This window comes from Cryptotermes secundus, unplaced genomic scaffold (genome assembly GCF_002891405.2).
Source record: "Cryptotermes secundus unplaced genomic scaffold, Csec_1.0 scaffold1894, whole genome shotgun sequence".
In the NCBI taxonomy this organism is placed as follows: Eukaryota; Metazoa; Arthropoda; class Insecta; order Blattodea; family Kalotermitidae; genus Cryptotermes; species Cryptotermes secundus.
The window spans coordinates 1,042,200-1,069,658 of record NW_019718027.1 but is presented as its reverse complement, the minus strand read 5'-3'; the positions used below and the strand labels follow the sequence as shown (position 1 = coordinate 1,069,658).

The following is a 27,459-nucleotide window of genomic DNA, read 5'->3' as shown; positions in this document are numbered from 1 at the left end:
AGTTGTAATGACTACTTCGCACGCGGATGTTCGATCTATATTTCGATTCTCTGATGGCCAACAAGCGACCCTAGGGGAGTTTCTGGGGTCTATTATGTCTTGGTTAACTATGTTTGTGTGAGAAGTTGAGGTTTTAGCTATACCAAAATGAGATTTATGTGAGTAAAATATATGGTGCGTCCCTTATAGGCAAATTACCTTTAATTCTAACCAAATCTTCAAGTTGTGCGTGCTGTCACTGTAAACGGGGTCCCAATGACCGAGTTACGGTGGTACAACTACTGCATGCAATGTGAAAAAATGTTACTGCCAATATTGTTAGTTAAGTTTCAGTCTTAGACTGTGTTCATTTTAGTGCCTGATAAATGTAAAATCCTATGCAACCACAGCAGTTCTTGTAATATAAATTAATCTACTGACAAAATTTAGTTATCGGTGTCAGATTTCGAAAAATGGCACACGAGGTTTTGGGAGAATTTTGGGGTATACTATGTTAGAGAAGCATAATACATATTTTTGTTGCATTTTTTAATGGGAAGTGGATGGATTGGCTCAGAATTGTGTCCTATTGCAGCCTTTATTATTAGCGATATTGATTTCAAGATTTCTGATGCCAGGGATTAGCGTAGTTGTCTATATCTCTATTGTTACTGGTTGTTTTCCTTCTTCTGTGATTGTGGTAATGAATTTAGACGGAGAAATTTTTTGAGAATATGGGCGACTATTAGCTTCTCAAAAAGCGCTCTATTCTCTGAATATATGTACATCAGTTGTAAATGATCTGGTTACAAAACTCAGATAATTTTCAAATTTATTAACGAATGGTCATTTATAGACAAGATCATTATGTTCATAACTTCATGGAGCTGAGTCCTTGAGAAACTGCCAGTCACACAGCTACTCAAGAATTTCTCAACATTTTATGGAACCCGAAGCTTCAGTACCCTGTTCACAAGAGCTCTCCACTGATCCCTATCCTGAGCCAGATCAATCTAGTCCGTACCACCTCATCCTATCTCTCTATGGTCCATTTTATTATCTTTTATATCACCAAACCTTTTATAACGCAGGGCTTCTCTAGCCTGACTGGCTGCTCACGACGCTACGATAGGTTGCCTCGTCTTTCGATAGTACGTGGATACTGTCGTAGCAGCCGTTAGCGGTCGTTAGCAGTAGTTGATGGCAAGTTTGCGTTGCGAGAGGACGTTACGGAGCGTTGCATCTTGGGAATCTTGGGTACTTCGCTAGCAGCCTCATAAGGTGAGCGACCTCAGGACTTCGAGGTGCAAGTGCATGATCTGCATGATGGTGTATAGCTAAATACGAAATCCATCTTACATACTGTACGTGCAGAGAGCTCGAGTTTCTCTTAGAACGAAAATAAATCTGCTATTATTTTTTTTATTGCTAGTGGGGTGGGACTAAGTCCCTTGTACGGCGGCCACTTCTGGCCTATTGTACCAACCCCAGCCATCAACACAACAATTAATAAAAATAAACCAATCGAACTGCTCACATTGGTTTTACTTGGCAGTTCCTACAGATTTCGGTCCACATCTAGCACAACTGGACATCAAATTTAGGCAGATGCGTTGGCTAACTGGCAAAAAGTCAGAACTGTCTACCGAGAATAAACTCCTAGTTTACAAGACAATACTGAAGCCCATTTGGACTTAAGGCCCACCATTATGGGGAACTGCAAGTACATCCAATATAGAAATGTTACAGAGATTTCAAAACAAAGTACTTCGCGCTGTAGTCAATGCACAGCGGTACGTCCCAGACTACTACACGCCGATCTAGGCATAGCCGCAGTACGGGAAGAAACCACAAACATCAACCGTAAATACAAATACAAGATAATAGGACATCCAAATGAACTGGCAACCACACTATTAAACGATGCAGACGAGCCCAGAAGACTGAAAAGGCATAAACCAAACGACCTAACGACGCGCTTCATATAAATGCAACATACAAAATAACAAAGTCACACTCGAAATAGATCCGTAGAGAATGCTCACTGGAGCATTACTCTCCCCAACATGTTCTGTCTTAGTATTTAAGCTTTAGATTAAGTATCACATAAGATGTACTTATAGCCCACAATGGGCTGATTGTACAGATACATGGAGATAGAAAAAAAAACATTTCTAGTTACTGAACTGACCCAATATGGACCCATATTACTGCCACTCATCACAATCATATAATGCGCTCAACCGTCAAGAGGTTGCAAGAATTTTCCTACTTTTAAAAAATTGTTAGAATTTAAAATTCAAACTTAGAATTATTTAAAATTCTTTGTCGTTGAATGTTAAATTCTGTTGTTTTCGTGATTTTGTTCTGCATTGTAGGTTGTCCTCCGTCCGGAGTTATCTGCTATACTATCTGGAAGTAAATTACCACGTGTATTACTCTCTAAGTTTGGGCTTATTTATTATTTACATATCTCATGGTATAAGTATAAATTACTTATATGCTATAAAAGTTATTCCCGATAATGCTATTAGTCTTTAGTTTGTTCTCCCTTATCTTTTTGCACATGTCGCCCTGATTTTGTTTCCTGCGAATGAAAGTGAATGAACTTATTTGTTATCATACTGAGTTAGATTTCGTCAAAAGTTATTACTGTCTTAATTCTGAAATTCATATTTTGGAATATATTATTATTACTTATTTTCTTATGCTTGTACTGTTTATTCCATCTGTGTGGACGTTTATGTCGTGTCTGTTCCTGGTTACAATGTGGACTGGCTCGACTTCCAAATATTCTCAACATATACTTGTACTTGACACGAGACGTACATATAATACAATCGAAGAGATAATGGAAGTACTACAAATAAAAATGAAGTGTCAATTTATTAATACATTCGAGCGTTTTCAAATATACAATTTTAGTAGAAAGAAACTACAAATGAATGACACTTTCCCAGAAATGCATAACCATAATTGGACCTCATAATAAAATACAATAATACACATCTAGAAAACCCCCTCCCACAACACAGCCCCACCCCACCCCAAGCACTGCACAATTACCCCCTTCCCCCGGAACATCATATGACCTAAGCCGACCTAAGCTACACACCCACTATAACATAAACACCAACCAGCGTACATCGGTTCACATTGTAACCAGGAACTGATACGACATAAACGCCCACTCAGAAGGAACACACAGTACACCATAAAGAAAGTAAGTAACGATAACACATTCCAAAATTTNAAGTGCAACAATTGATTGTAGTTCTTTTGTCTTGCCCTCTTCTACACTACATGTTTCGGCCGCAAACGGCCATCATCAGGTGTATGCACTTACGTAGCTGTTACACTGCATCTAGTTTAAAATTTAAAACCATAAGTCTTCACAATTGTTCTTTTCGTAGTTACCAACAGGTTTCGATTTATCAGAATCTACTTCGCTGATATCTGTCTCCTTTGTGCATTATCTTTGTTCCCTACACGTAGTAAAGATAAGCAGTGGCCGCACACAGGGAGCCTACACAGAATAACAGTGCTGAAAACAAGAAGTAGCCGCTGCAGCACTACAGACATAGGGCGAGTAACCCTGAGAATTTTAATTTTTAAAAGAATTTTAAATTAGAACTGAAGATTTTAAAATTGCCGGTTCATAATATCAAAATTGACAAGTGTAGGCAACAAAGATAATGCACAAAGCAGTCAGATACCAGCGAAGTAGATTCTAATAAATCGAAACTTGTTAGTAACGACGAAAAGAACAATTGGTCAAGACTCGTGGTTTTAAATTTTAAACTAGATGCAGTTTAACAGCTACGTAAATGCATACACCTGATGATGGCCGTTTGCGGCTGAAACATGTAGTGTAGAAGAGGGCAAGACAAAAGAACTACAATAAATTGTTGCACTTGGGACGGTGTTTATGTCATATATCGTATAGAGTGCAACAGGATGCTTAAATATAATATTGCAATACGATAACAATGATAAGTTCACTCATTTTCATTCATAGAAAACAAAATCACAGCGACATATGCAAGAAGATAAAGGAGAACAAACTAAAGACTAATAGCATTATCGCGAATAACTATAGCATATAAGTAATTTATACTTATACCATGAGAGAGATATGTAAATAACAAATAACCCAAAACTTAGAGAGTAATAGACGTGGTAATTTACTTGAAGATAGTATAACAGCGAACTCCGATCAAAGGGCAACCTATAATGTGGGGAAAAGAAATCACAAGAACAACATAGAATTTTACATTCAGCGACAAGAGAATTTTAAGTAATTTTAAATTCTGACGAATTTTAAAAGTAAAAAAATTCTTGCAACCTCTTGACGGTTGAGCTCATTACATGATTGTGATGAGTGGCAGTAATATGGATCCATATTAGGTCAGTCTAGTCACGGACCGCGCAGAAAACACCTCTCATCATTGTTGTAGTTCAATTGTTCCATGGGGATTTGTTTATTTGCGAAGCCGTTAATCAGAAAGAGTTCTTGTATGTTTGCTTATCTCGCGGTCGTTGCCCAGCAACGGGTCTACATGCTACATTATTAATAAAGGATGAAAGGGCGAAGAAATGTAACATTAACTTGAAGTACTCTGTATTTGCTGCAGTACAATATAGCACTCTTCGGTGGCTCTTCCGGGGATGCCCCGTTAGAATTTATAACTACTTGAGGAGTGATGTATGCCCCTGCGACAAGTTGCATCGGATTCCTGCTTGGGCTTTCCTTATTCATTTAACGACGCGTTCAATGGTTCATATTTCAAACCTCTGTTGTCGAATGGTGATTCGAACTGCGATGTTACATCTGGCAGGGACCGACTCTTTCGGACATAGCTACTACATATCGAGTGTAACAGAAATCTCCCAGTTTACATTTATATAAATTTAGTTATTGTAAAATGTAAGGAACTACGGAGCATGTCCTCTCGTAATACGAACCTCACATTCACGTGGTAGGATCTTTTTTCATTAACGAGGCTACAGTGATCGGGTTGTTGTAGTATAACCGTTACAATGCGCTTAATTAATTATGTACTGCGCCATGGAGTCTTCTATGAGAGTGAAGATCTGCATTAACCATTCTTGACCTCGACACTAAATGGAGGTGAGTGGTCAGTTTCATGCCCCTCCCTCTTTACCCCCGATGGAAGAGCCCCCGACACCCAGCCTACGAGTAGAGGAAGCTGTGGACACCAGAGACGATCTGGACGCTAGGAGAAGATAAATTTCTTTTTTCCCTTGCCGGGAATCGAATCCCTTCCCGTATCCAGTCGCTATACCGACTGAGCTAACCGGGCTCATACCATTACCACGTATAATGTGCTGTGAGCAAAATATACCTGCCATAAGTCTGATTAAGATAACTTAAGTTCTTGGAGAATGCTGTCTTCTGAGATGTGGCGCCGTGTAGATCTTGTGTGAACCGACGTTTCGGAGGAACTTCGGTTCACACAAGATCTACACGGAGCCACATCCCAGAAGACAGCATTCTTCATAGTCACCGCCGTGACAACCTCAAATCTTGCAGGTGCAGTTCTTGCTTCAGTTTAGTAAGTTCATGTTTGTACATAATTGGCACCGTTTTGACCGAATTCATTAATCTGTTAAAGAAGTTGTTCAAGTTTGTATGAAATTAATAGAGCCTGTCATGGACACCACTTGAATTCACTAGAAACGCATGGGTGTAAAGGCAGAGATTCACATGAAGATCAGATATGAATACATAACAGGAGAACCAGTTAAACAGTTTTGTAAATCGTTTTTACCAATTCAAGTTGGGGGATTAGAGCAACTCAAACCCGTGGAGTTAATTAATTTTAAATATAAGACATGTCTTCTGGGTTATGACACCGTCGTGTAATCTGGTACGTAGGTACAAACATTTTGGATGCATTAGGTTCTTCCAAAACATCGGTACCCGTCTGTCAGACTAAACGCGCTGTCATAACACAAATAATTCTAAATATAGAAATGCCATATTTGATTTCCGAAACTAAGAAATCAAACAACGCACTCGGAGGTATAAGGATCGATTCGCAATTCTTGAGATCGCCTATTATGCTCAGGTTTTTCTACAGTAAAAATTTTTTCGCTTAGTGGGGGGTGGAGTCCAACTGGGTCCACTCAGCACGGCGGCCACTGATTGGCCTATTGTAGCCTGCCTCGTGTGATTATGATGATGGAGAATTTGGTGGAATGAAGATTGGCAGGGGAAACCGAAGTACTCGTAGAAAACCTGCCCCAGCGCCACTTTGTCCACCATAAATCCCACTTGAGTAGACCCCGGCATCGAACCCGGGCCGCCGCGGTGGGAAGCCAGCGACTAACCGCTTGAGCTATGGCGCGGCCGTTTTTCTACAATAAATTCAGGTGAATTCTGTATAGCATACTTATTTTTTTATTAATATTAATTTGTTTAATTGTAGTTATAATTGTATTTGTAGTTGTATTTGCATTGTATTCATTTTGTGTAGTGTGTCCTTTATTGCTTGTGTACTTTTGTATGCTGTTGTGGGCTTGTTTGAGTGCGGTGCGTTATTTTGTGTAATGTCTGCTGTTTGTGTGTTGTGTCTTATTCTAGTATCACAGCCACCGGGTAACCCCCCATTGTCACTTTAAGTAAAATAATAATAATAATGTTTCATCATTATTGTAAAGCAATTCTTAGATCTTCATTCTTTCAAAATGGGGGCATCCATTTCGTTTGTAGTTCAAATTATACTTTAATGTACATTCAGACTTCCTTTCATCAAAAATGTCTCGACTTCCTTTGTAGTCTTCGGATGTATTTTGTGTTCCGTTTCGTATACTTCATCCCAATATGCAACAAGAAACAGATATTCAGTGAAAATGAAGTGACGCTCTTCCGGACAATTCTCTTGTACTTTGAGCCAACATGCATTCCTTCGAGCCTCGTCTTTATACATATCTCGCATAATACTCTTTCTAAGAACAGATGCTCTGTATTCCGTGAGATCTCTTAATTGCAAATAATTATCGTGCCGGGATGTTATGGCATTATTGCTTATTTTTGGAAGCAATTTAAAAACTTCAGGAAGAAACAGAGGGAGGAGGAATGGGCGGGGGAGAATTGTGGCTTAATAGCGACCTGCAGTATCTTGCGTGGCTTGGTACGACGACCACCGCAATATTTCACGGGACAAATGTCACGTCATTACTTCTGGAGCATCTTCGTCGTCGTCGTCCGCTCGATAAAGACATACACGCACATGTGATAAGGGAAATGCACCGACGGTACCAGGAGACCATGACCAGCATTGGTTTATGAACTTCTGTGCAATTTAGTTTATTCTTGTAAATTGAGTTCTAATTACAATGGATATTGATTACGTGTAAATCAAACACCATAAAGACTATAGTTATTCATTTACAATTGAAAGCAAAGCGTGAGGGTATGTTATTATCTTAATTAACAGTAGCGTAATCAGTGAAAACATGGTCACTGTCCTTCTTTCACAGCTAACAGAAGAGGCTCTTGAACCTCTTGAAGATGTCCGTCCACCAGTTTGTTGCACCAGGCTTACTGTTCCTAAAGAAAAATATAATCCGTCCTTTACTTGGCAACAGTCATAAGCTGCACCAAAACTGAGTGATTCCGTATCCCGATTAGTTTCGATTGTCGCGATGCATCCAGCCATTTATCTGTCTTTTAAGCTTTATAACTTTGTCTTGGGAATAATTTTTACACTATTTGGAGGGTCCTCAGAATACTGGGCCTAAGCTGTAGGTTACTTAACTCATACTCAAATCCGTCTTGCTAATATAGTGTGATAATAGTGTCCTATACGAGGTATCATCCAGACCTGGCAGGGCATTCGCAAGATGTGCTATGTGTAAAGTGTATTTAGGTTCGTAAAGTAAGGGAACTTGAAGCAACTGAAATTTGTTCTTTTTCTAGGTGGGGGTCAGCCACCAGATTTGCTTACAAATTTACACTTCAGCGGTTTAAGACTATTGTTACTGACCGCTCTAGGAAAATAATTTTCAAAAATACTTTTAATTCATATTACTAATATTTGGTATACCGTATTTACGCATGTATAGGCCGCACATTTTTTGCCAAAAATTCAAGAGGAAAACTGGGGTGCGGCTTATATTCGAAATATTCGAAATCACACTTCATTTAAAAAAATATATATTCATAATTAGTAATACAGAGTGTTCTACTCCTGAAATAATATTCCAACAAAATTATTTTTTCTATAATTTCTGTCTGAAAATTGTGCTGCGGCCTATACATGCGTAAATACGGTATTTCTTATTTTCAAAATTCTGATTTTTTTTTTCAAAGACTCCAGGGGATTACAACCCCCCTCCCCATCTACATTCATGTGTACTATACAGATTTTCATCTAAGTTAGTCAAGTAATTAGGTCGAATATGATGACTCTGTTTTTCGAATGTTTTTTAAAATTCAGCCAGGGCAAGCACAAATCTAATGCCGCCCCAGAAAATGAGAAACTCCGTTCATTCTTCCCACTTCCAGGTCAAAACACACAGATTTTCTAAAAAATTGGTAACAGTAACACGAAATTCCCAGACACTGACAAAAACCGTTATTGGTGTTGTTAATTCATCAATTCGTAATAACACTTAGTTTAATGATAATGAAATTATTATTACTGTCATAATTATCAGCTATTTGTTTGTTTACTTTTACTTTTATTCATTATTATTTCTTCCAAGTACTTACTTGTAATTTGTATTTGACTTTTAATAAGTTTGTCTATAATGTAATTAATTCATCTGCACTGTGCTGTGTCTGTGATTGGCCTTGCGGCTGTTGACTCGGCACATTAATAATAAAGAATTGAATTGAATTCTTAAAACGGTTGGTTTACATTGTTGCATAACTTGTTTAAATAACTGCAGATAATATTGACTGAGGATATTAGTGCAGGAGTAACAGACTAGCTGGTTCTCATGACTGTGAAGACTGCTGTCTTCTGAGATGTGACGCTGTGTAGTCTGGTAGATATTTACCATCGTTTGGAGGAACGTGTTTCATCGTCAGGGTAGAAAAGGGTGAAGATTGAGGCAACACATTCCTCCGAAACGTCTGTATCAACCAGGATACACCGTGTGATATGTATCACAGACAGCAGTAATCTTCAAACGTAAAATATCTGTGCGTAATTAAGAACACTACTTTAATTTAACAAGTCGATATAGCGACAGATTACGGGCTCGACGGCAGGACTTCGATTTCCCTCAGGGGCAAGATTTTTATTTTCACCAGTGTCCAGACCCTCTGTAGCGACCATCCAGTCTCCTATCCAATGGGTACCAAGAGCGATTTATCGGTGTTAAAGCGACCAGGACGTAAAGCTGGCCACTCCATCTACTGCCGAGGTTAAGAATGGCGGAGTTATACCTCCACTCCCTGCTTGGTTTTTAAGGTGTAGCGTTTAATTAATTACGCATAGGGACGAATTTACCTTTTATCCTACTTTCATTTGAGAAGTACTAAAAAGTATAATCCCAAGCGGCTGCCTGTTTGGTTCCCTAAGCTGTTAACGCTGGTTCTGCACTCGCTGAAATACCTTGTACCATATACGAGTACTACTGTTTGAGACTTCTAGGAATGTGAGCCACGTACAGGGGGTGCTGACAGCACTCCACCCCATGTGAGGGATGTAGTGCATGATAGTAGGAGTAGCAAAAATATTAACTCACCAGGGGTGTAATATTTACTGCAGCTCACCAACACACACTACACTATATGAACCAACTTCATGAAGCTGACTACTTCTTGGGAAGCCGCCAGTATCTGAGCTACTTAAGTATTTCTCAATATTTTATGGAACCCTCAAGGGCCCTCCACTGGCACCTATCCTGAGCCAGATCAATCCAGTCCACATCACCTCATCCTATTTGTCTAAAATTCATTTAATATTATTATTCCACCTATCTACAGGTCTTCCTGGTGGCCTCTTTTCTTCTAGGTTTCCCATCAAAACCCTATGTGCATTCCTTTTCTTCACATACATGCTACATGTCATCCCCATCTCATCTTGATTTGATCACTGTAATTATATTTGGCAAAGGTATAAGTTGTGAATTCCCTTGTTAGGCAGTCTTCTCCAGTCTCCTATTATTCAACGAGTTCTATCTTCTGGGACATAATGCCATGTAGTTCATTGAAAGTTAACCAAAGTTTTGGACTAACATGTCACCTCCATCATAAGGGTTGAAGAATTGCTGCCTACTTCATGCTGGTTTCTTCCTTGGCTAATTCTTTTATCATGGAGGTGAGGCAACATTTTCCTCTGAAACATCAGTTGACTTTCAGTGGACTACATGGTTTTATATCCCAGAATACAGAACTCTGTATAACCACTTATGTGAGAACCTCAGTTCCTCCTATTATTTAATCCCTCTTCAATTCAAGTATTTTCCCCAGCACACACTACACCTCATTACACAACACTGTACTACACTACATTGCAGTGCAATACTACAATAGACACTTCTCATTATTACAGACAATGAAAATGTTAACATTGTTCTTATGCTGGCTCCTGCAGCAAATATTTTCAAACATTGTATCAGACAGCTTTCATTTTTATTGTAGTAGCCATAAAACACTGTTTCTTCCACTTATACATCCCCACATAACCCCACTTCTTCAGAGTTGAGTCTCTTAACTGTAATTGAACACTGTTGTTATACTAATGAATAAAATAATTTTCAGACATGAGTGGAGGAACCGTCCCTGAAACAACCCGTGATCCAAGGATTGTTTATCTTGGTCGTTATGTCCAGAGGACACTAAAACTCAAACCTGAGAAGTGGAACAGACTTTTTGCAGTAGAGGAGTATAGAACTGCTGTAATGGATTTCCTAGATAAACCCGAGCCATTGGTAAAGTAAAGTAAAATATTTATTTTGTCTCTATAGATCATTGTTACATGATATAAGACAAGTCAGTTACTATACAATAAGATTACAATAAGAGAATAAAGTTACAATACTTAAAATTGTTTACAATAGATTACAATAGTTAAGATTTCATATAGTGTGAGGTGGAATCCATATTAGGTCCCCTCGGCATGTCAGCTTCCATATGTCCTATTGTACCTGTACTGGTGATAATGCTTATGGAGAATTTGATGGAATGAGGATTGGCAGGGGAAACCGAAGTACTCAGGGAAAACCTGCCCCAGCGCCACTTTGTCCATCACAAATCCCACTTGACTAGACCGCAGCGGTGGGAAGCCAGCGACTAACCGCTTAAGCTACGTCGCGGCCTTGGAGATAATATTGATGAATTTGGTGATAGCATTGGTATAACGTTTACTGTAGACTCTACACTGCAACATCTCGTTACATCTGTTCTCCCTTCCTGGTGCAGCTTCTTGGTATCTGCAATCTCTCCAGGGTAGCCCATTGAGCACTAGTATAACGTTTCACTGTAGACTCTACACTGCAACATCTCGTTACATCTGTTCTCCCTTCCTGGTGCAGCTTCTTGGTATCTGCAATCTCTCTAGGGTAGCCCATTGAGCACTGGTATAACGTTTCACTGTAGACTCTACACTGCAACATCTCACTACATCTGTTCTCCCTTCCTGGTGCAGCTTCCTGGTAGGTTATGCATTGTGTATTGGCAGGTTTGAATATGCACCACAGATTTAATTATAATTTGATTATACATTGTGTGGTGCGTGCTGAGCAGACACTTATGTTATACTTCAGATGCCAATAACTCACTTCCCTTTAAGTCCAAGTGGAGGGCCTGCCATGTTGAAGATTATCATGATCATAAATGGTAGCCTAGGCGAGATTCAGACTGAGTGCCATTTTAATACAGATCTGTAGTGCTACCACTACATCAGTATGCTTGATGTGCAGTGGTAATACTACCATGATTTCTTCCAGAGAGGAGGGCAGTCAGAGAAATGTCTCACAAACTTACATTTAAGACAATCAAGAGTATTTTTAATGCTCATCTTATGGTATTCAGCATAGAAGAGCATATTTTTTAAATATTTTTATTTTTACATTTAATATTTGATATATTTCCTTCTCTTCTTCAATGTTTGATTTTTTACCCAAATATCTTGGGGGGGGGGGCAGATATATCTCCTGCTGGTGCCCAAGAGTGGCAGTTCTGTTGTGCAGAAGGGTGAATTTATTATATCTGGTTCTCCCAGGTGCTCATTATACTACAGAACAATGCAGCGCAGTTGTTGGCTGCTAACAGCTTTCCAGTTAGCTTGAAGAGCAAGGCTGTCTACTTTGTTAAGCGACAGAGAGGACCTGTGCCTAAGGAAGACATTTCACAACACATTATTTTGGGAGACATGGCAATGAAGCCCATTGAGCACCTGGCTGCTTTGGTGGATGAGGCAAGTGTTCATTACGTGCTGATAAAAGATTCCTAAATACAATAATGATATTGATATATTCCTTGCATTAAGTGCATAAAGTTAATATGTGATGGTGATCACTGCATAATGAGGAGCTTCATAACCTGTACTCTTCTCCAAGTATAATTAGAATGATCAAATAAAGGATGATGAGGTGGGCAGGGTATCCAGCACAAATGGGGATATTTGTCGGAAAGCCAGATGGAAAGAAACCACTGGGAGGACCAAGGAGTAGGTGGGTGGACAATATTAAAATGGATCTTAGATAGATAGGATTGGATGATATGGATTGAACTGATCTGGCTCAGGATAGGGACCAGTGGAGGGCTCTTGTGAAAACTGTTATGGACCTTATGGTTACATAAAATGCTGGGAAGTTCTTGAGTAGCTGCACAATTGGCAGCTTCTCAAGAAGGGCTCAGCTCCATGTGTGCTGAACTCTGTATATTTTGTCTCCAAAACAACTGAATGGATTTTAATTAAATTTCTTATTTGGAGTTAATACTGTGCAACACTGTGACCTATTAATAGACAATGAAGCACAGATGATGAAAAAAATCTTCAGTAACTGACTGCCAAGGACAAAATCTGTGCCACTTTGGAAAGTGATTTCTTCCTTTTGGAAGATCTCCGATATGAATCCTGGCTAAATGCTGTCTGTTCTGGCTGAAGTTTGTTAAGTGTCATAATAACTATGCAATAACCAAATCATCTGATTCCATATGCTAATTTCTACATGTTCTAAGTCTTTATGGAAATGCTGCCAGTGTTCTCTGGCATTTTCCAGAAGTCCTTTCAGTTTAGGAAACAAATGATTTAGAGAGCATGCTTTACTGAGTTCAGCTCCATTGTACCTAGTTCAGCTTAGCGCAGTCTTTGGTCAGTGCATTGCCTCTGGCTGATTGGACTTGGTCATCAAGGATAAATCAGATGAAGAGGAAGATGGTTTGATCATTCTCATATCAATATATGTCATATTTAATTTAATCTTCTTGAATATATGGAGGCAACAAAAAACCTGTTTTCCATGTGGTCTGAATTTGAGTGTGGATAAATACAAATAGAAATTAATTTTTATGCAAATTACTCAAAATATAGTGCATTTTTTAAGATTCTGCAGAATTTTATTCTATAAATGTGATACAGAATATTTAGCATAGGAAATGTAGTAGCAGTTCTCAATGATCTGTATATGAAACCTCTCTGCATTACAGTGAGTAGTTTTGGAGGAATGACAGATCCCTTTTGTGAATAAAATGTTGACAATGGAAAAGAATGTTTAGTCAGCCAGTCACGCAATTTTAAGGAATTGACATTCTTTCAACTTCTGGATATATTACCTCGACAGAAACACAGAAATTTTTTGTGATATAATTTCTCTGAAGAGAGGTTAGCAGTAAATCGGTTTTCATTTTATTTTATGTTTAGAAGTATATTTGTTTTACAAAAGAAAATGGAAAGCATTTGCTTATTGAGAGAGATACATGTTATTCACATTCATAAACATAAAACTCAAGTTTCTGTTTTTGCTTTTCAAATTTGAACTGGAACTATTAATAAAATGCATTTCAGCTTATTAACAGTATTTATACACATATATTCAACTTTGAATTTTCTTAGATTGTTGATTAGGAGGTCTTGGAAGGTTCAAAAGTTTGATGAGCTCATCCCTGCAGATTGCCCAAGAGGCAACATAAATGACAATGAAAAGATATTTTGTTCTTAAAAAATCAGCTGGACCTAGTTATTATTAATAAAAAAACTATACATATTTAAAATATCACTTCCTCCAGTTCCAAAGTTTTTCAGTTATATTTGTGAGGTCACAACATTATTTAATAATAAGGTGTTTATTCATTATATACAAAAATTTCCTTTTTAATAAACAGAGATTTCTAACACATTGACAGGCACAGAGCACATGAGGCCACTGCAGTTCTGTAATGTGAAACAGTGATTTTATATGTTCATCTGTTTTCCAGATATTATTTAATATTTCAATAACTTTTAGGTATTTGTGCCACTGCTGTCAAACCCAGCCAATCAGAGAAAATGGCCTTCTGTAGTTGCACAGGATATACAAAAACATGTGCACAGTTTGAAGAGCACAGTTTATCAAGTGAAAGGTCAGGTGAGCGGTCAGACAGTGCTACCAATGCCAGTTGGGGTGGAGCGAGTTCATGAAGCAGAGCGTATACTAATTGAGAGGTACGACAAGATGAGTACAATTTTTGAAAGTAGGAAACTAAAAGTATAAAGGATATACTGAAAAGTAAGGGTAAAAAATAATTTTCATGCTTTCTGTGCTGTGAATAAAATATATAGTTTCGGAACTGATTCACCTTCCATGTATGTCTTTTGTGTGTGGCATTGTGAATGAAAGTAAGCTTCATGCTACTTGAGGTACTCATCTGAAGCATCCTGCAAAGCGATCATATACCACTGTTACTAATGTTATAAGTAATAATGAAAACAGAAGCAATAAATATATCTAGGAATGCAAAGCAACCATTCATCTTGAGATGGCAATGCAGGCAGAGCCCAAAATATAGTGTATATTGCACTGTAATTGCTTTGTGATAGAACAAGATTGAAATTACTGTCTTGGTATATGTAGTTTATTTTCTTGTATTTATTACATGCTGTTAAAATCCCAACATATGTTGGTCACACAAGACCATCTTCAGGGGTTAACATAAAGATATGAAATATGTGAAAGAAGTTTCTTATAAAATCTTTAGACTCGTGTGTTAAATAAAATTCATGTGTAAAGTGGCAGCCATTGCAATTCAGTTGATTATGGCATGTCATGTTATGTTGTACACTGTTGCTCCTTACTCATTTTTTAGGTGTCAAGGAGGCGGAATTCTGCTGTTTCAATGTGGTTCTTTGTAGCTGAATTGTTTAACTGTTTGTCAAGAAAATTAACTTTATCAGTGCAATGTGACAACTTCCTGCCCTCAACACACAAATTCAGGAAATATTTTATTTATTTTACATTGCAGCAGTACTCTTTAAGATTATAGTTGGTTTACTTGACATGTTACATAACTTTTTAAAATAATGTCTGATATCCCTAATATTGTATAACTTGACTCTACAATAATACATATTAATATTCCAGTGAAGGTGAAATCGTTGATCTGTACTTGAAAAGTGCTACTGAAGGAGTTGTCATCAAATGGGCTACACAGATTAATGATGTGCTTACAGAGGAATCAAGTCAGGCATTTGCTGGTGGTCAGAATCCCACTCCCTATGCAGGCACGTCATTACAAATTGTATGTATGTATTAATTGATATTCTGTGCCATTGTAACTGGCATAGAGGTTAAACAGCCATTATCTAAGAGTATATAAAATTACCATGTCCTCACTTATTCAGCACACATTTTAATAAATAGATGCACCTGGCTATACATAGCTTACGTCTGACAAAAGGAATTCACAGACATTATGATACTGACCACAGTTTTTTTAAATGTTAGTGTTTTATTAATATTATGGCACTATTTGCATATTTAACATGACTATAACTGCACCTTTTTTCTGCTAATGAATTAATACTATTCTGAAAGTGTTCTATAGGTGCACATCATGTTGTTTCGGTTTTAGAAATCAACTTTTGGAACTCAAGGTTACGAAATTTGGAATATATCTATCACCAGCTTCGTGATGAACGCGTGAGGAAGATGGCTGTTATTCTGGAAAAAACAGATAGTGCTTACTACCCATGTTTCCGAACACAATTTCAGAATGTAGTTGCAGGTTAGTAATTTTACTACTGCTTTCGGGCAGAAAATCAGACTGTTGTATAATTTTTATGTGATAACAATATACATTTCCCTAAAAACCTAGTACTACTGCTTATATTTACAGTTTCCTTCTGTGAGTTTCTTACTTTTGTCTTCTTTGGCAGACAGCATCTTTGATTCAAACTTGAAGTAATAAATGGGATATCAGTGTATTATCAGTGTTGTATAAATTACAAAACTGTGTTCCTTCCCAGCACTGGCAGAGGCAAAAGATATAACACTGTACCTGAAGCCCCTCCTGCGCCACTTTGCAGCTCTAGAAGAAACAGACTTTGCTGAGATCAAGCCTTGCCTCCAACCACTCATGCATGTTGTGTGTCTTGTATGGGCAAACAGCCGGTATTACTGCAACTCAGCGAAAATTATTGTGCTTCTACGACAGATATGCAATCTTCTAATTAAACAGGTGCAATAATTTTCATTAGCTCAGTCAATAAAACAGATGAAGAATGGAGTTCAGGTCCCTTGATTTATGAGTAAACATCATGTTTTTATGTAGTTCTGCCTTCTGTGACATGTAGTCTGTTTAAAGTCAATAGATGTTTCAGAGGAACATGTTTCTTCTGCTTGTTGCCTCCCTTATTCTGGTTTCTTGGCTTACTCTTCAGTCCTGAAGATGAAGCTGTCATGATCCTTTGAAAATTCAGTTGAATTTCAACAGACTATGCAGTGCTGTATTCCAGAAGACAGAACTCTAAATAACCACTGCTTTGGGAACCTGAAATCCTAAGTATATTTTTGTGTTCTTTTATGTCTATGTAGCTCTGAACTTATACAAGTTCATTCTCACATTACTGAAAGTCGTGCTGTTGTATTCATATCAAAAGTTTCATCTAAATTGTAAAGGGTTTACACAAAAGAATGGCGCGGTTTCAAAAGTTAATAAATTTATTTCTCACCTTACACAAGCACAACATACACTGTCAGATACACCGTCAAGAGGTGACAACTGTCCAGATTTCTCATGTGTTAATTACAAACCTTCAATGTGTGCACCCTGGGTCACACGACACACATCCACACGGTAATCAAACTCATCCCAGACCCAGCGTAGCATGTCAGCTGTAATGGCCTGCAGTGCATGCGTTATCCGATCACGAAGTTCATGGAAGGACGTGGGCAATGGTGGTACATAAACTCTGTCTTTAATGAACCCCAAAGAAAGAATTGTACGGTATAAGATCTGGTCAACCGGGTGGCCTTGTCTGCTAGTTTAAGGGCCTGCCCCAATCGCATCTTATACGGTTTAAAACATAGCCGCTTACGCAACACCATCCACGCCGTAATTTTTGGCATGCCCAATTCCCTGCTTCCTCTACCCACTGACTTGAGAAACGCCTCAAGCACTCTTTCATTGCCATCATCAGATACACGACGTCAACCACGACTCTGGACTTTACACAAGCATCCAGTTTCTACAAATTGTCGGTACCGTCGATACTATCTGCTTATGTTATTCTTGTGTGTTGCGTCTTTTTGAAACCGTGCACGAAACTCACGCTGCACTTTAATCACAGATCTGAACACCTCAAAACGCTCAAAACGGAGTACACAGAAAGCCACCCCCTCCTGCAACGCTATCTTTGAAATTTGCCCCGTGGGCACGCGGCCTCGCAGTAAGCATGAGAAGCGAACAGCTGGTAGCGCATGAGAAACTTGGACAGTTGCCGCCGATGATCGTGTACTATATTGTGGTCGTGTAAAGTGGGATATAAATATTTTATTAACTTTATAAATTTATGTGGTATGTAATTTTTTGTCAATTTTGATTTTGATACATATTAATTATTACAAATATGAGTTGGGCTATGCTACAACCCGGAAGGTCGCGGGTTCAAGTCCCGATGAGGTCATTGGATTTTTTCAGTTAACCTAATCCTTCCAGCCGCACTATGGCCCTGGGGTCGACTCAGCCTTTAACAGAAATGCGTACCAGGAATTAATTAAATAATTTTCCTGAGGAGGAGTAAAGCGCGGCCGGCGCGTAAGGCTGACAACGTTACCGCCAACTTTGAGCCGACTGCTTAGGTAATGTGGGACCCTCAACGTCTCACAACTCCATGGGCCTTTACAGCCTGGTACAGGGATAGCTTTACTTCTTTTTTTTTTACGAGTTTTTATTCTGTCATATTTCATCCGTTTACCTTATGGTTTTGGTACATCATTGCATGTGTTTGATGTAGTTAGTATAGACAAATTTAAATTCTCACTTGTTTTTATTTGTTGATAAGTTATTTTGTTTACAGGCAAAGCATTTCTTGGACCCAGCTTCAATTTTCCAAAGTGATGTTGATGAAGCCAAGCAGAGAGTTGAGGAATCTATAGACGCTCTACTTCTGTTCAGGTGCTAGGTTGTTTTTCATCACCGCATGTTAAATAAATTAGTAGATATATAAGTATACAAAAAAGTCATCCTCATCCTCTTCCCATTACTACCACACCTTTCACCCTCCCCCTCTCCTCCTGCACCTGTTACCATTTTTGTATATTTGCATCAATGAATGGAAAGCCTCCCATCTGATATTTGCTTCCCATTCTTTTGTTTGTTGTTTGTCAGCTGTTCTTCTCTCTTTGATGTCTCCATTACCTGACTGGACCATCTTATTTTGGGTAATCAGTTGAGCTGAATTAACTATGTACTCCATTTAAGTATTGGATTGTAGGTTTCTTAACAAGATGGTATAGAAGAATCTCATCTCCGTATCAGTTTCTCATTTTTCTTGGTAATCTCCTGATCATAATTTAAAGGGAAATTGAAAAGGAGGCCCTCAAGAATGCCTCATGCATCAGGCCATGACCTTACATGTCCATTGTATCAAAGTTCCATGAACCAGTTAGACAAGAGTTTAAAGAAGTAATGTTTGAATGTCAACACAGTTTTAACTGAAATATCTCCTCTTCCCTGTGGACCACTGTGTTTTATGATAATGTAAGAGTTTTATATAATTTTCACTGAATCACAGAGTCAATATGTTGTTAACAGAACTGTTTATTTAAATGTTATGTTGCAGAAAAATATTTGACAACTGCAGAGAGAATTTGGCTTCATATTTCAAGGACAAGGAACCAACACTGTGGACATTTCATCCCAAGATTGTATTTGAACGTTTCCAGAGATTTGTTGATCGTCTTGAAACAATTAAGGTAGTAAAACCCAAAGAAATTGGTAGACTCATAGATAATCTAAATAAAATGCTTCTAAAAGATGCCTTGCTGATTTCTTTTCATTGTCACATATCCCCTTTCCTTTTTGTTTTGAACCATTGATTTGCAATATTATCATTACATATCACATTTGCTTGATATTTTCATCTTCTAACTCACATTTATTCAATGGAAAATGTTATATGTGATTCCCCATCCATTATTTTTTGATGTACGTAAAATGTTATAAGTCATTATGAGTTATAATATTTCTGATGTTTAGTTGATGGTAGTAATAAATATGTTATCTATTATAAAACTATACATTCAACTCACTGATTGTGGTTTCATAGGTTCATAACACTAGGCATACTGCTTTATTCTGAGTGTATTTTTCATTGTACTTGCTCTTACAGAGCTTCTTTCATACCGTTTTGGAGTTCATGAAGCTTGAAAAAATAGAAATTGGAGGGCTGAGGGGACGTCTTTTGAGTTCCAGAGTTGTAGCTGTGTTTGCAGAGTTCAGTGAACACTTGGCTTTGTTTGGAAGCAAGACATATGATGCACTGGATCCTGAGGATCTCGCATTTGAGACTGACTATCAGGATTTTCAAAGGAAGATTAGAGACCTTGATCGAAGACTTGCTTTTGTACTGTGTCAGGCTTTTGACGACTGCTGTAACCTTGAGAGTGTATTTAAGGTAAGAATAGTGTGTGTTTATATAGGGAGGTTATATGAAAGCCTGCCACAGACCTTGTATTCAGACACTTCGATGAATGGGAGGCATGCTCCACCTGTCTAAAGCAGAAGTTGTTGGCTGATGATCAGTATAACATAACAAAGCCCTACCACAATACTGTTAACATGCGTTGAAAATTTTTCAGGTGAAAACATTCCCAAGGAAATCTATCCAAGATTGTCTGAATGAATATGTACTGAGAACTGATATTCTTGTACATATTGACGGTATCTGAACTGAGGAACATTGATAACTTGCATTTAACCGCATTTATTTATGTACCACTTGTTTTTGCCGGTTTGCACGAAACACTAGTGGGCAGCATGTTGTATATCACTCTTTTATGGGATACATGGAAAAGTTCATTAATGGGAATGTGGAAACTAGATGTTAATATCAATCAGTGTGGCAGATAGTCAGAATGTGTGGCAGCTTTTAGTGAAAGATGGCATGTTGAATTTGAAGAAAATCTGTCCAGCGGTGTAGCTGCTGATCATGGACAGGCAGAAGAACAGATATGATTTCTACATAAGACAATAATATTTTTACTTTCTAAGGATGCTCCATAATATACAAAACATTAGATTCAAAGTGACATATGAATATATATTTACATCCAACATATTCATCAGACTCAAGAATTTTGATATAGAAGAGAATGTTTTTTGTGTGACCCAGTTACCAGCAGCCACTATAAGTTTAACATTTCTAAAATGGCCTTCTTGGCTCTTGCACCGTGACCTACAGTGATCTGTTGTGCTTTAAAATTATACTTGCTTGACAAGCAACTTAGAAAACTGATCTACTAACTGCATAGAACACTTAATGTTCTTTTACATTCTGTACTTAAATACTTTTGATTATATTTCTTCATCACTATTTAAATATTTTCAAAAGTCTTCTATTATTTCAGCTTATTGAAATAGTTGGTTCTGTTTTGGATCGGCCTATCATCAAAGACGAGTTCACTGGAAAATATGATGCCATTTTGGGTATGCTGAATGCAGAATTAGTCACAGCAGAGGTATGATGTAAACTGATGGCTTAACTGCATAAACCATGGTATTAATATTAGTGTAAATTTTGAAATCTTAGTCTACTACAGTGAGATCATGCTCAGGGACTGTGGAAGCATCTTGTCAAGTGCCTTCTAAACATGAAAAATATCTCTTACCAAGCAGTAATATTCTCTCTGAATAGAATTAAGTGAAAATATATTACTAAAGTCATACTGATAGTATTTTATAAATCAAAAGTAAATATTATACCAGGGCAACTCTCAACTTTGGTGTTGTCCATTTCGATTTACCAGACTTCATGTGACACCCCAGAACACAGCAAACTTCATAGTCACTCTCATGAAAACCTTCATTGTCATCTTACAAAATTTTTATAACATGCTTCTCGCAGGTTTAACTTCACACTATAATTTGTTTTTATTGTTTGTTGAAATAGTGACTGCAAAAGAATTTTCATGGGGTGTTTTCAGACGTTACAAAAATAAAATAATCATAATACAAGGGCTATTTTGAAAGTAATATCTGATGAGCTGTTAATGCCACAAGCAATTAGGAAAAAATCATTATATACAAACAATGCATACATACTTAAGTTATTTCAAAACTTATTTACTGCTGGAATTGAGAACTTGTTGTATCGGGGAATGAGTTTTCATATCCCTGTGTCAGAGAAGTCTGCCGCCTATGAACTCAGCCATATTTTGACACTTTCCGTCATCATATCATTCTTGAAGCGTTGTGATCTCAGCCAGTTCTTCAGGTAGGGAAACAAGTGGTAGTCACTCAGAGTGAGATCAGGGCTGTTTAAGGGGGTGAGAGCGGCCATATGCTGATGCACATTATCATGGAAGACACTACACTGGATGTCACTATACCACGTTTTTTTGTTCTGAATGGCTCAACGCAGTTTTTTAGAGTTTTGCAATACACATCTCGCATTATTGTGGTCCCTTGTTGCATAAATTCCACCATCAGCACCCCTGTCCTGTCCAAGAAAAGAGTTGCCATCAGCTCGCTGGCAGGACAAAGTGTGTTTGAACTTTTTTGGCTTGTATGATGAATGTGTGTGCATCCATAGTTTTGACTGCACTTTGGTTTCAGCATTCACAAATAAAACCCATGTTTCATCATCTCCTGCTCATACAATGTGATTGAGAAATCCATGGCCATCTTTGTGATATCACTCTAAAAAGTCAAAGCTGAAGGAAGCTATTCTTTGTTTTGTATGTGCACTCATGAGCATTTTTGGTACCCATGTTGCACAAAACTTGTGACACCCCAACCTAAATGTGATAACCCCGTAGACAAGAGTGTGTGAAATTTGTGGAAATTCATTATACTAAAGTTCTGAAGTTGTGAAGTGCTGTCTTCCACAAATTTTCTGGTCAACACTTTGAACAAGATCATCACCCACTACAGATGGCCGACTGACCACTTCATTCCTCATCATGAACGTTTGTTCACCCATTTTTGAACATTCTACACCATTGTCTTACAGTTCCTTCACACATTAAATTTTGGCTGTAAACCACCACACATAATTCATGATGAATTTCCATGGCACTCAATGTTTTCAGTGAGAAAAAATTGGACGACAGCGCAAATTTCACAGCTGGCGGGATTATCAATTGCAGGACATGCCATAACTTACTCAGTAGAAACAAGAACAATCACTATGTGACCAGTTATGTGATGGTTTTTGAGTTGGTCAGCCAAGTGATGCTACCTCAAATGCACAAACCCTCCAATGCTCCTACATTAGTTGCCTAAAATAAATGGGCTACTTTCCGAATAGCCCTCATGCATGAATATAACATGATTATTGATAGATGAATTAATTATTACATAGCCCTCTTAAGTTTATTTCCTTACACTCCTAGGAGAATTTATTTGCTTTGAATCAATGGAAACATCTATATGTTTAGGCTCTGTATGAGGACCAGATGGCCTCATTAACAAAACATGGATGGATGCCTGTAGACAAGAACATGCCTCCAGTAGCTGGAGCTCTAAGATGGGCATACCAACTGCGTCAGAGAGTGACAGTTCCAGTCAGGAATTTCAAGGCCCTTCAACACCCGTGAGTGTTGTAATGGAAGTAAAATTACTGTACAACATTGTAAGGTTCATAATATAAATTTAAGGGTGTAAAATTATCTTCCATTATAGCACTGCAAAGTTGGGATTGTGCAACTTGAAACATAAGGGAAGTTCATAAAAACTTTGACTGAAAGGGGCAGGAAGCAATTCATATAAAGTCACTCTTTCACATTCACACCCCACACTCACCAGTGAGGCTCTGATGATCGAGTTGTTGCAACTGTCATGAAAGAAATAGCGCCTCCTAATTCAAGACCAAGGCATGGTGATATAATAGTTGCAGCTTGCGTGAAGGATATGCTGCACTCATACTTCTGTTAAGATGCATTGTGGTCAATATATAAACCAGTAAACTTGTGAGAAGTTGGAATTATTTAAAACACAATGGAAACTGATGATATCTGAATTTAAGGTAGTTTTAATTTCATTTTAAGAGTCTTCTCTCTCACATCAAGTTAGGGATGCAGCACACATGCTAGGTTGAATGCTTCCTCACATTAGGTTTATTATATAATTAGTAATCACATCATTAGCTTAGAATAGAGGTGGTATAGCTCAGTCAGTATAGTGATGGACTGGATTGTTCAGGAATTAATGTTAAATTCCTGTTAGGGGCAAGACGTTTCCTTCTTCACAGTGTCCAGACTGTCTCTCATGCCCACCCAGCCTCATATCTAATGAGCTGTGGGTGCTCATTTCACACAGACAAAGCAACTGCGGCATAAAGTTGACTGCTCACCTCCAACTAATGCCATGGTTAAGAATATGGAGAACTATACTTCCACTTTCCCATACATCTTCTTGGCTTGATGTTTAATTAATTAAGCATGGGGATAAATTTATAATTTTTAGTATAGACTTCATGTGACAGCATAAATTAGGCTAAGTTAAATTTAATCGATTCTTTAAAGGTTTGTGTCATTGGTTGATTCATTATATGCACATTATGTTGGGCATTGTACAGTGTATGGTGTATATTTAACACTCAGAATTACTAGGTTTTTGGACTTTATCCATTGCCTGGATGATGGACAAAGTCCAAAAACCCAGTAATTCTGAGTGTTATACACCATCCTCAGAATCCTTTAAAATGTACTTGTGTATTTAATGTTCCCAGTGTTTTGGAAACTGGTTCAGTTGTCACCATCAGGTAGGAGTTAAGATAGGATTCAACTTGGTTGTGTTAGCCTCGATCACAGTTAAGCAGTCAATTTTTCAAAACACGTATGTTAAACATGCTCCAGACAGTTTACAGTATGCAATGTAGTATTCATTTAATTCATATGAAGTATTCAGACTTCAGTCTTGAATTTGAATTTGAAGCTGGGAAGTTCAATGTGTCGAGATCCACTGTAACCAGTGCACTTCAATCTGTTATATACTAATTAGAAACTTAATTAGAAACTCACCCGAAATGTTTAGCCAATGCAGTTCTCATAACAAATCTGGCTCTCGGTGAAACATAATAGTCTATACAGAGTGTCCGGATGAAAGGTATCCAAAATAAAGTCATTATATCTCAGAAAGAATTTATTATACACATTAATGGGTTACGCCACTACAAAGGAAAACTATCAAAGGTTTTTTTTTCCTTATATAACTTTCCGAATAAATTTAAATGTGGGCTCCCATGGTGGCACAACAAATATCCATACTTGAAGCATGTTTAGTGTTACCATAGCCACAGTGTCCCTTATATGGGCTTTCAGTTGTTGAAGGTCATTGATCTTAACCTGATAGACAATGTTCTTCACATAACCCCACAAGAAAAAGTCCACTGGGATTAAATCTGGCGACCTAGGAGGCCAAATGATTGGTCCACCTCTCCTAATTCATATCCCAGCAATCTCTCTGTCCAAGTGATTCCTAACATGGTGCAAATATGTGGCAGCCTATGCGCGTAAGCCAGATATGAAAAGAAAATTTTCAGAGTTTTCTTTTCTGATGACATGAACCAGATACGTGTATGACAGTTTCTGAGATATACATTTTTTATTTTGGATACCTTTCATCTGGACATCATATATTTGGGAATGCTGTCACCTACATATGAATACCTCCTTTAACTGACTTACTAGTTACCTAATTAAGAAGTTGTCTGATTGAGTAACAGACAAACAAACAAGCAAAAAAACTAGCCACCTATATATTTCGTTTCCTAACTACTGGATGTCTGACAAATGAACTTCATAACTATCTACCTGACAAACTAGCTGATCAACAAATTACCTAATTAAAACCTATTCTGAGCCTTCACTTTCACGCCATGTTTCTGGGAGAACTGTTTTTTTTTATTACCTTTCCATCTGTGTCAAGGTTTTCCATGTGAGTCCTACCTTGAAGAATACAAGTTAAAATATAGCTCTTATTTCTTGCCTGCATGTTGCATATTCCACATATGTTATCATCACTGATTTGTTCTACCTAATAGTACTGTCCATCCTCCTCTTACTTCCTGTCTTCCTTGTATTCAGATGTTTTTGTCAGTACTTTGTTTTAAACATCCTGAATCAACTTCCATACAACTCAGCTCTGAATTAACTATATAACGATTTTGTGACATATCAAGAACTTCAGAGCGAAACTTGTTTCACACTTTGAGGTGAGTCACAGGTCAATTATAGAGAAGCACTTCAGGAGTATATAACTATCATTTGTATGTAACCCAGGTGTCGTGTCATAGCGTTCTCATTTCTGCAGGATTGTGACATGTCCTGAAGCAGCAGTGGTGCTGGCGAAGTATGATTGTATGATGGATTTATTGAACAAATTTGAGAATGAGATGTTTACCAGCTGGGCAGCATCAGTGCCTGACCAATGTGAGAAAAACTTGAAACTGTCACTTTTGACACGTAAAGCAGTTAATAATGAACTAGCTCTGAACTTTCATCCCGAGGTAAACTTCTTTAATACACAGAAAAATCTTATTCAGTAATGGACGATAAGTTAAAGTTTATCAGTTTTACAGTTGTGATATCATTCTGGAATAACAATTATTTTTATTAAGCAGGAAATACCACTGGCTTGTGTAGGTCAGGTTTTGATTAATGTCCCCCATTTTTTTTTCTATGCAATAGACAGATAATCATTTACAGCAGATAAATTATCTGTAGGACTGCAGGCATGTTAACCAAGTGGAGTCCAATGAATGTGAATCAAGTCTGACTTGGTAAGATGCTGCAGAGGCAGACCCATTTGTTCTGCATAGAACTCCTGTATACCTAATCACCATGACTCATATTAGATGGAGCTAACTGTCTGTTCTGCATTATCTTAATGAATCACATGCAGTGCAGCAGTTAGCATGTCTGCTGTGTAAGCCCATCAGTGACTGCATAAAATTCAGCAGTGATGCTTAGGAGGTAATAAATATGTTCGTGTTACACTTATACAAGTTCTCACCATATGGTAGTCACTGTAGCAATTAAATTAAATTTAATGTGAGACGCACTCAATTGGAGTAGTTTTAAAAGACAAATTAAATGATTATTATCCTTGCATTGAATTCATGTACTACAGATTCTGATAATTAATGGAGTGTTAGCAACAATAATTCATATATTTGGGGAACAAACCATGTAATTATTAGAATATGATAAGTATTCTGCAGTAATTTCTGGTCTGCATGACAATTGATGTATTCATATCACCTGTTATTTCCTGCTTCTTAGCTGACAGCCATCCTGCGTGAAGTTCACTACCTAAATCTCGTGGAGCACACAGATATTCCAGAAGAAGCCATTCATATATATGAACGTAGTGAGACCTTCAGAAAATATACTTCAAACCTCAATCAGACTATCCAGTGGTAAGCTTTGTTGTCATTTATTAACTCTTTATGAAGTGACTTATTTAATATCAGACCTTAAGATATTTTATTTATCTAAAAAGGTAATAAAATTCTCATTCCAAAGCAAGAATAAAAATGCATACTGAATAAATCAAGTTTCCATAATATGTCAGGAATACTTTCTAAAACTTCTAGGCTTTCTTTTGTTGTATAATGTTGTGTATATTTTAACTGAACACTCATAATTCACTAGGCTTAATTCATTAGTTTGACCTTGCATGTTCTACTATTTGATAGTGATATAATAATCAAGACCTAATGAATATCTCAAAATACTTGTAGACGGTTCTGATTCAGTGAGTTGCTAAGCAGGACAAGTGCCCAGGTCATCATATCTGCTGGAGAAACAGAGTATACATGTTGTAAATTTTACATGGAAATGAGTTTAATTTAA

The 27,459-nt window shown here is 37.7% G+C and overlaps 1 protein-coding gene across 1 annotated transcript in view; it reads left to right on the top strand.

Annotated features, from left to right (window-relative positions):
* Positions 1-3,113: 3,113 nt before the first annotated feature.
* Positions 3,114-27,459, top strand: part of LOC111863007 (dynein beta chain, ciliary-like) — a 124,625-nt gene continuing 100,279 nt past the window's right edge. Inside the window, 14 exon segments of the mRNA XM_033750747.1 lie at positions 3,114-3,202; positions 10,721-10,890; positions 12,183-12,377; positions 14,410-14,606; positions 15,523-15,662; positions 16,013-16,165; positions 16,407-16,618; positions 18,459-18,556; positions 19,224-19,356; positions 19,773-20,057; positions 21,010-21,120; positions 23,041-23,195; positions 25,916-26,111; positions 26,887-27,023. Of these exon segments, the coding sequence (XP_033606638.1) occupies positions 10,723-10,890; positions 12,183-12,377; positions 14,410-14,606; positions 15,523-15,662; positions 16,013-16,165; positions 16,407-16,618; positions 18,459-18,556; positions 19,224-19,356; positions 19,773-20,057; positions 21,010-21,120; positions 23,041-23,195; positions 25,916-26,111; positions 26,887-27,023 (2,180 nt within the window). The 5' untranslated portion in view covers positions 3,114-3,202; positions 10,721-10,722.